General features: G+C 36.5%; 1 protein-coding gene across 1 annotated transcript in view; it reads right to left on the bottom strand.

The window, feature by feature from the left end:
• Positions 1 to 7,093: 7,093 nt before the first annotated feature.
• The window catches only part of DPP10 (dipeptidyl-peptidase 10 (non-functional)), a 670,962-nt gene continuing 667,467 nt past the window's right edge, over positions 7,094 to 10,588 (bottom strand). The window contains exons 21-22 of the mRNA XM_012651081.1: positions 8,729 to 8,802; positions 7,094 to 7,228 (exon numbers count right to left, since the gene is read on the bottom strand). Coding sequence (XP_012506535.1) covers positions 7,094 to 7,228; positions 8,729 to 8,802 — 209 coding nt within the window. The remainder of the gene's footprint in view (positions 7,229 to 8,728; positions 8,803 to 10,588) is intronic.

Genomic DNA, 10,588 nt, shown 5'->3' with positions numbered 1-10,588 from the left:
ATATAATTATCAGAAAATGTCAAAGCTTTACTACAAATTTCTCTGAAATTGAGAATGGGATGGGAAGCTGCATATAGACCAACTGCTTTCAATGTGAAAGTGGGCGATGAAGCCCTTTTGACTTGATTAAAATAAGTAGATTTATTATGAGATATTTATTCAAAGCGGGTAGGTACAAGGGAATAGTATATTCAATTAGGCAAGCATTACCATTGGTTGAATGAAAGCAAAAAATAATTGAATATGGTGATACTCTTTAGTAAATGGTGGCTCGTTTAGCTATAACTTTTGGAGTAAAACATGTATTTATACTTTAGATGTGTTTATTAGGTTAAGTGTTTGAAAAGGATCCAAATGCTGTATCATACAGCATAGAACTTGGCACGTGGTAGGCGCAAAATATCTTTGCGTTATTGCATGATTTGAAGCCAACCTTGAAGTTAAAATTTTCCATTTATCCGAGCAAGGGAATTTGCAATTTGTTCTCCCCAAGGGCTTGAAATCCAATTACACCACACAGATCATTAAAAGTTACACATGATGTCCTAAAGAATAGAGAGCTGGAGTGTAATGAGAATTACATCCATTAAAAGTGCATATGGATGGGGAGGCTGTGTTACCTGTGTTTCCCTGTCAGGTCTTGTCTTTTTCCATTGGTATATGCTTTACTCAATCCATCAATCAGGAGAATTAATGGTGTGCCTAGCAATTCAGGCCATACGGAGATAATCAAGGCATCATAAATCGTGTTAGAGCAAATAAAGCCTACAGAATGGGACTGCTAGCACAGCAATCAAATTTCAGAAGTGCTTGCCTGCACTGCAAAATGTGGCAACGACGAAGAGCAGAGGTGAAAATAGAAAATGTCGAGTAGGGAAGAGCGTGTACTAACTCTCAGGACCAGAAGGTAGCGCAGACGTTCAGGGATTTCTGGGAGGAAAAGCGGGTCTGTTTAAAACACTCAGCCCTCACTGTTCCATACCTTGAGGTATGCCGCTAGATGACATGCATACATCCAGGATCCCATTGCCATGGGTAGGGTACACCTGCCTCTTTTGTGCTATATATTCTGCATCCATCTTACGTTCATTCTCCTACACTTTTTCCTTGTTTGATCCTCCCTAAACAGATTGTAGTTTCAGATATACAACTTTCTAGCCTCCCTTGTATCTAGGAGGGAGGCTTACAATCAAAGGCTGTACAGTACAAAGGAACCTGAAGGACATTCTCCTTAAGACTTCTGGAGAAAATTATCTTTCCTGATAAAAGATAAACATGAAGAGAGTTACCCTTTGACTCTCTATCCTCAGACATTGCTCTATGTTGCCTGGGGCAGCTGCAGTTATCTGAAGACATTGCCGGGACAAACAACAGATTAAAGCGGAAGTAGAAAGGAGGGAGGAAACTGGGATTTGAGTCCACCGTTGATCTGTTAAACTGTCCCTGGAAACACCCAACTTTAGCTGTCTTGTGATGAGAGTCAATACAAGTGCTTAGCATTGAAGCTAGTGTTTATCATATTTCAATGTGCCTATTATTCACATGGGGATCTTGTTAGCGTCCGGATTCTGATTCAGGAGGACCAAGGAAGTGCCTGAGAGTTTCCCTATATAACAAACTTCCAGGCAATGTCCACTTTTCACACATATTGAGTCAAAAGTATTTAAGGCATTTTAAATTTTGTATTCAATTTCTTGCAGCCGGAAATATGCAAAATGACAACTCAGAACTGTGAGGGACTTGAAAGTTGAATTTAAACTAAAAACATGCAAGATGAATTTTAGCAATTCACCAGGTAATAAATGCATAAATATGATTATTGCATGTGAGAGGCCTTTGAAGTCATCATGATCTGATTTCGAATCTTGGTTCTATCCTTTACATACTGTGTGGCTCCGTTGGAAAATTATTTAATCTCTCTGAATCTTGATTTCTTCATTATAGAACAATATCTTCTATCACACATGGTTGGTTTGAGGATTAGTTGATGTTATGTGACAAAAAGCCTAGTTGTAGAACAAATGTGAGTTCCTTTTCTATGATTCTATTGGCAGGATTGAATTCTGAATTCTCAAGTTTTACTTATGTCAAAGATAACTTAGTTAAAATTGTGGTAGGTATGACAGAAACAGACAGGTTGTAGGAATCAATACAGAGACATTCTTAGTAACATAACTGATGTATCAAAGGTCTGTGATGCTTGTATTAGACAATCATAAATTTAATTATAAGTCTAAAAGAAAAGATAACCAAATTGTACTTTTTTCTGACTTTTTTCCTTTTTAAAACATGTCTGCCTTGTGTATGATGATAGAGGGTTATTTGAATCCATATACTTTCTCTTCAACAACTGCTAGAATATTGCCAAATGAAATAAAAGTGTTCTTAGCAGATCTGATCAGTGGTAAACCAAATCTATTTCCATAGTGGTAGAAAAGTGGGAGGTGATACAGTTTTCCTAAGTCAGATTGCAAACAGGATTGCGGGTGCCTCCTATGACTCTAAATGTTGCAGTATGCTTTCTGGATTTTGCAGTGTTTGATGCTTACATGGGGTTTTCATGCTTGCAAGCCTGAGTGTTTTGATTGAGATAATGTTTCTGCAGTGTATGGGTGCCTTTGGAATGATGTTGGAATGTCCTTGGCATAATGCCTGAGCAAGGGAATTTACTAATGACTTCCAAGCATATAGTCATGCTCTTCTGAGCAAAGATTTCCAACCATAGGAATGACTCTTACATATCTCCAACGGAAAAAGAAAACATGTTTTAATATTACATATGTCATCTTGACATTAGGGAATTCATGTAACTTCAAACATGCCACAGTGGTACATTGGTCTGTCTTTTACCTTTCAGTATTATTTCTATCAAATTATTCTCAAAAATGTCTGGAACTATATGTTTAAATATTCAGAATCCTAAATGGGGTAAACATGGGTTAAATCTCTCCTTCTCTCAGGAATAGTGTAGAGCAGCATGACTGAGAATGTGGACTTCTAAGTTGACAGGAGTTGGCTTTTAGCCTATTTACCTATTATTAGTTACATAAATTTGGTCATGCTACATACTTCTCTGAGACTCACCTTCTGTAAAATGGGAGTCATAATCCCCATTTCAGGGCATATTGAGAAAATTCAATTGGGTAATGCATACAGAGCATTTAGCACATACTTGGGCACTTAGTAAGAATACAATAAATTTTGGATAGAAACAGCTTTTTCAGATCTAAGAAGAAACCACTTCTTTAATCTCATTTTATTTCTTCTTCCTATAATATTCACAGTGATAAGCTCTTGCCTAGGAAAAAATTTTCCCCAGAGAGTAGATTCATGAGTCAATAGCTGGCGCAGGCACAGTTTATTTTGGAATGTGATCCTAGGGAACAAGAGTGGAGGACTGACAGGAGTGAAGTGGGGAAGAGAGAAGTAGAAGGGCATGAGGTGTAGAAACCTGGGCCCATGAAGCCTTCCAAGAATCATGGAAAATATTTGAGGGAAGCATTGGTCATCTGCTACTGTCTTCCATTATTTGGGCTTCAGTGGGGTATTAACACGCTCATATAGGTTTGTACTGTGTAAGTGATTTGTCTGTTGGTTCTAGCAGGTAGCCAATATTAGCATTAGAGAATCCCAAGAACAGAAAGTGAAAGACACAGAGCACAGCTGAGAGGTGCGATGACACTTATGCACTGCTAGTTGCTGCAGGAGGTGATGGTGGGCAGAGAATGTGAGGAGAAAAAAAAGAAGTATTTCACACGTGATTCTTTGCAGAATTCATGTGCTGTCAATGACCCTAGAGACTTGAGAGCAATTCAGTCCCAGGTACTTCTGTTACAAAGCCAACCATCTGAAGCACAATGGCTTAAATCAGCGGTCCCCAACCTTTTTGGCACCAGGGACCAGTTTCACAGGAGACAATTTTTCCAGGGAGGGGGTGGGGGGGATGGTTTCAGAATGATTCAAGTGCATTACATTGATTGTGCAGTTAAACTTCTATGCTAGTGATAATCTGTATTTGCACCTGCTCCCCAGCACTAGCATCACCGCCTCAGCTCCACCTCAGATCATCAGGCATTAGCTTCTCCTTAGGAGCATGGAACCTAGCACACTTTATGTGCAGTTTGCAGCAGGGTTCGTGCTCCTATGAGAATCTAATGCTGCTGCAGATCTGCCAGGAGGTGGAGCTTATGTGGTGACGTGAACGATGGGGAGTGGCTGTAAATACCCATGAAGCTTCTGCTTGCCACTGCTCACCTCCTGCTGTGAGGCCTGGAAAGGGGATTTGGGGGCTGCAGGCTTAAATAATTCTCTATATAGTAAAGCCCAATGTTTAAGTGACCTCATTCTAGTAGATCTATAACTGGCACCTGCCAGCCCCCTTAATAGTGATTTCTATGCTAAAAACTAAGTCTTTAAAAAATACATTTTCAGGGTGAGCTGAGATTCATGTTTTAAAGTGTTCCATTTTCTCACCTCTACCAGGAAACTCAAATAGATCCACGTAGCCTTCTTACTCTCTAACTGATGAGTTGGAGACCTTCTTAATGGAGGCAATGAAAATGAAAAAACACTTTTCTCTTTCAAAATACTTTAAAAAAATTATGTGTTTATCTCTGTGGACAATTTAATATTGCTGACCTGTTTTATTATAGAATTTTAATGTATTATTTTAATTTTTTTCCTTAATATTAAGGGAAAAATTACACTTGGAAAGCTTTCTGTTGGAGTCTTAGGAAACTCTAGAAATGCATAATTATGTGTGAAATGGTGGGATTACGACCAGGGGAAAATGTATAAAGGGAAAAATCCAGTTACATGATTCTTTTAATAATTGGTAACTATGTGTTGGTGAGCATTTCCTTTATGAAAAATGGCCCAGTCATTAAAACAACCACAGAGGTGAAAATTGTCCCCCTTCCAGCTAAACAATATGCTTTCATTTGAGGTCTATTTAGCCTTTAAGGTGAAAGTGGGTTCCAGACAAATGTCTTTCACATTAGAAATTGTATTAAATTAATTGAAAAATAGATAAACATTGATAATAATAATAAAACAGGAGAAAGGAAGAACAGTAAAAGGTAAATACTTTTTAAATGTTACTCAAATAGACATTCAATAAAACCACATCTTTCAGACAACATAATCATTTGCATCATAAAAACTCTAGTGGTTCAAATTTAAAATATTGATTAAAAAGCTTCAGTTGGACTTCAAATCAGCCTAAAAAGAAAATTTCCATCTTAATAAAATAGGCAAAACTTTCCTTTTAAAATTACAACTTATTTTGTTAAAAAATGTGTTTACTATTCTTGAAAAAGACCTAAAATGGGTCCTTCAGAAGAGAAATCCTTTCCCATTTTAAATTGAATCCAATGGAGCAGTGAAGACACAATTCCAAAGCATCCAGAAGAAAAGTGGAATCACAATCAATAATTTACATGTTTCCAAATACCCAGAATTCTGGGTTGATCCTTCAACAAAACAGAAGAGTGACGAAGTGATTCCTTGACATTTTAAAATTTCCTCCTGGTGTCCTGATGTCATGATAATCCAGTTTGTCCTAAGGACTTCTTTTAAAGCCACAAAAACAGTATACTGCCTAGATTTATCTGAACTTCAAAGCTTGGATACAGACTTTTAGATATCTTCTGGAAGATTCCTTAAGCGAAGTGAGAAGATACCCTTTGACTTTAGTCACCAAAGTTAATGTTCTCATGACTTAAATTGACTTCATACAGCCAAGTTTATTTTGTACTCTCAGTTACTTACTACTGCAAGTCAACACAGCCCAGGAATTGATGCATTTTGTGCCTTCGATTCAAATTAAATAGCAAACACTGCTGTTTGTGAACTTTTTGGCCAATGAATAAAAAATATTTCATTTCTAATTCTCACCAGAAGGATTTAAATTAAACAGTAACAGATGAATTGGGCAGGCATGGAATACTAAATAGAAACTGGCAAATGAAATAATCCAGCTCTTTGCTTTTACAATGAAAATGAGAATTGATTCTGCACTGAGAGATAGAGGTAAAAGGACCAAGTGTTTTTAAAAAAGCCTTCTCCACCAAAAGAGCAAAATAGCACTCAGTGGCATTGCATTGTTAACAAAATTTCTTTATCAGAAACTATAATTTAATATTTAAGTATCTAATTTACATGTGACAAGGTATCATATTCAAAAAATTAAATTGCAACTAGAAAACTATTAACCACTAAAAACAATACCAAACACAACCCAAACATTTATAGGAAAGCAATAGCTAGAATTTGAATTGGAAAAAATGTTTCATCATATTTGGCTCATTAAACAAAGCGTCCATTATAATCTGGAAAAAGAGTATCTCTTCTAATTCATCAAAAGTTTACCCTTTGTAGCATGAATAACATGTAAAGATAGTTTCATTGGCTGTATATGCACACGTGTGTGTGTGTGTGTATATATAGTGAGACATACACTCGTGTGTTCACTTAAAGATATTGTATCTACTGATAACCGGCTGAACTTTGGAAGGTGCTGAAATCCATATTTCTATATGTCCTTTGACCCACTTAATGATGCCTTTTTAGAAACAGAAATTACATAAAATACTCTGTCTTTTATTAACTGAATATTTTCTTAAGCATAATAATAGACAATGAAAGAATTGCACTTATTGTAAAGGTACAGTAAAGTGTTAGATTGCAGTTCAGCCATAAAAGATAGGGGACTGTAGGACTGATAATAAGTTGTGCATTATATGCAAAGGTGATGGTGACCAGTGAAATTAAAATGAGAGCAACTAGTTACAGAACAAACAGGGAGAGAACATAAGAAAACATGCACTACTCCTACTATAATGCAAAACTAATTTCTCCCAGGAAACCAACCCTATGACCTTCCTTATACAAAGAAACAGGTTCTGCACCCTTGGCAACACAGTAGACTTGGGCTTCTGTATTCGAATGCCAGTTCAGTGTCTCTGAGTGTGCTGTTCCAGTGTCATCTCCATAAGCTGCCTTTGAAATTCTGGAGCATCTACAATATTACAGTCTCTTGCTTAGGTTTCATCGAGCCTCAATATTTCCATCAGTTCTGTATAAATAGGGTCCATTATTCATCTTCTTCTGGTTCCTGTGGTAACACATATATTTCTTCCTTTAAACAATCACTGAAGAATCTGAGGATTGTGCTGTAGAGATGATACTTGCTCTTCTCAGATACGTTATGACCTTCATCTGGGTAGACCTAAGGTATTGAGGGGAAAGAAGGTATCAAGTTACCAAAGCAGCTACTGTCCTCAGCATTCATTCTTTTAGCCCTAATGGCATGGGAACTTCGAAAAATATTATCTAATCGAAATCTCATCTAATTCAACTCAGAGTTCTTTATGCTAAACTTTTTAAAAATTATAATTATGTCAATCAATATTTGAGAAAAAATATATTCTGTGTGTTTAAATTAGGATTTGTTGGCCAAATAAAGTAGATGTTCCCATGCTTATGTTCACTATGATGGCCTTAACATTGCCCTCAATTTGACTAAACTTTAGACAGTTTCTTCCTGACTATTGTCCCCTGACCTCTTCCTGCCTCTTACCAGTTTTACAAACCACAATATGTATTTCTCAAGGACATGGGGACGATCTGTTGGAAATGCAAGCACTGAAGGAGGAAGTACTCCCATCTCCCAGTCTCTTCAGGAGAATAAGAGTGTTGGTCCAAGTTCTAAAATTATCTCCAGTCATGAAGATACAAGAAAATTTACTTTTCCTTTGGGTATCGCCGATTGTTAAATACAGCTGGCCTACAATTCCCCCAACTCCAGATCTTAAAAAACTTTCAAGCTCTTCGTTTCCACAGTTGAGTTCAAAGTCTCTCTGCCCTATTTCAGTAGTCTTGAATAAAGTCTCCCTTACCTGTTTAACATTGCCTGGTGCCATTTTTATAATGTCCTTTCCAATAAAGACAACATTATTGATTTTTCTAAAATACAAATATTATCTCATCCATTTCTAGGTGGAAAGTTTTTAAATGGTGCCTCATTGTCCTCTGAGTAAAGTCCCATTCTCCTCAACATTGCTTATGGCATGAGCTGCCATTTATTTATCTCTATCATCATCTTTCGTCGTCCTAACCCTGGTACTCTGTCAAAGTACTTTGGTTATTCCAAATGCTGAGAGATTAAAATTACTTTCTTTGTCCTTCTAGAACTCCTCCATCACACTGAAGGTTCCTTGATAGTTTAAAGTGTGTCTTGCCACCCACCTAGCAGAGTGACCACTATAGTGCTGAGTCCCTGACGAATGTTTATGAAATGTGTGACTGCACAGATGCAGAAGGTAATGTAAATGGTATTTTGTCCTCTCCTCCTTTCTTGTAAGGTTTCCCCCCAAACACTTTTTTCCTCTTCCTATTTGTAAGAAAAGTGATGGAACATGAAGAAAAGACAAAAGGGACAAGAAGGGAGATAGAAAATTCTTCTTTTAAAAGAATTCAATATTAGTGATATGAATAAAAGTCTGAAGTAAATAGAACATTTTTTAAAGGGTTTATGCAATTCACTTGTAAAGCTTGAGCTGATGCACATTCTCAGCATAATTAAGAGCAAAGAATACAATTTTTGGTTCCTAAAAAATATAGTAAAAAATGATACCATGGGGGATGGAGAAATACAGAAGCTGTGTTCCGTATCTCACAAGCAAAAAACCAAGGAAGGAAAACACCTTCTTCTGAAAAAGTGGCTTACCTGCATAGTATAATTCACTCCAGCTTTTATTAGGTGCTTGATTAATTCTGCTGAATGCTGGAAATGAACTTTTGCTGCAAGAAATTAAATTGTATTTAAAGGAAATACATTTTTTAGGATCAGAAAGTTTTCCTACCATTTTTTTTTCAAGGAGATTAAGCATTTACTTTACATACATTGCACATTTAAAAGACTGATATCTCGCTTTAACTAGAAAGCCTGTAAATATAATTTCAAGCTTCACCCTGTTAGAAAACAAACCAAAATAGGAGATAAGACTAAGGCCTACTTACTGCATGGGATGGCAGTTAGATCTACTTTACTGAATATCATTTGTTATTTTTAATTGCTCATATATTTTATACCTTATAAAAATTTTAGCATGGTAAATGTCTTATCTGGGTTTTAATGCAGCAAACCAGCTTTTTGTTCCTTCTGGAGGATTACAAAGACCTCGTATTAGTTAGATACTGGCATTCTGCTTTATTATTTTAAATTAGAAAGGAATACCCCATGTTGAGAAAATATCATGAAAATCTCATTATACAAGGGCTATTTAATGTAGGTTATACTGGTTATTTCTGTTTTCTTCTCTCTTCCTTCTGCCTGAAGCTGAGGTCCAAACCTCTGAAATAAGCAGCAGAAGAGCCCTGGTAGCTAGGAAGTTGTGGATCAGTCACTCAAATGTGCAGCAGTTTGCTTACATGCTGTCTGGGCTGCTCATTTCTGGACTCTGTAGATCTTCAAATTTCTGTAAATAACTTTTAACCTAATATTTTGCAAGTGTCTTTGCAAACCTCGGGCACCTTTATTCATAGTTTAAGCTCCTTTGATGGTCTAATTCTATGATGCTGAATAATCACACCACGCAAAAGAGGATAAAAAATTCCAAATAAATCATTTGAATCTTTTTAAAAAGATATTCAAGATCATCTTTCTGTGATACTTAACAGGAAAATTACTGTGTCATCTCTAAAAAAGTAGAAATTGTTCTGTTAATGTAGGCTACTGGAAATGCTAATTAATAAGGGCAATGGCAGAGGTAACATGATCCTTTATTTCTCTGTGTGGATTCGGCTGAAAAGATAAATGTACAAATGGATTTTCCAGCTGCATTTTTTTTCTGCTTAGTTTCTAGAGAAAAGCCTGTTGACATTTGCCATTTGTCTCCTTCCTATAACTGAATGAGGACATTAAAGGTCTGATTGGCTGAGTGAACTGATTTGCTGGTAATTTTCACAGATACTATTAATAATGGCAGTGTTACAGTGTCATTGACTGATCACTTAGAATCCACCAGGCCCATATGGGCTGTGTGGTGTGAGCACGTCTGTGTGCACATGCGTGTGGGTGTTCGTATGCAAGCACAGGTGCATTTCCTCTGAAGTGACCGGGGTGAACCCTGCTTGCATTTTATCAGGTGGGTGAAACACCAGGCCGTGACTGAGTGAGTTAGATAAGAACAACATAATTTACCTTTAGAGCTACAACATATTAACAGAAAGATCTGAAATAGCATTAATATATTATTCCAGGGTGATGGCTATACATAAAATAATTTAACCTTGAATATAATTTATTCACATGACTGAGGCTTCAGAGCTCAGTGAATAAAAACCTCAATACCTGCATTCAAATCCCCTTTCTACTAATCAATCACGTGTATGCTTTCAGGCAAGTTATATCATTTCCTAATATTTAGTTCTCCAATCTGTTAAACAAGAAAAGTAATATTTTTTGTGAAGAACAAATAAGATAATATCAAATGTTTTTAGCACATTTTCTGACAGGTAATCAGTACTTAATAATTGCTATTTATTATGGTTAATACTGACATACACACACACACACACACACACA

The sequence above is a fragment of the Propithecus coquereli genome, unplaced genomic scaffold, assembly GCF_000956105.1.
Source record: "Propithecus coquereli isolate 6110/MARCELLA unplaced genomic scaffold, Pcoq_1.0 Scaffold348, whole genome shotgun sequence".
Taxonomy (NCBI): Eukaryota; Metazoa; Chordata; class Mammalia; order Primates; family Indriidae; genus Propithecus; species Propithecus coquereli.
This window is presented reverse-complemented; position numbering and strand designations above follow the sequence as displayed.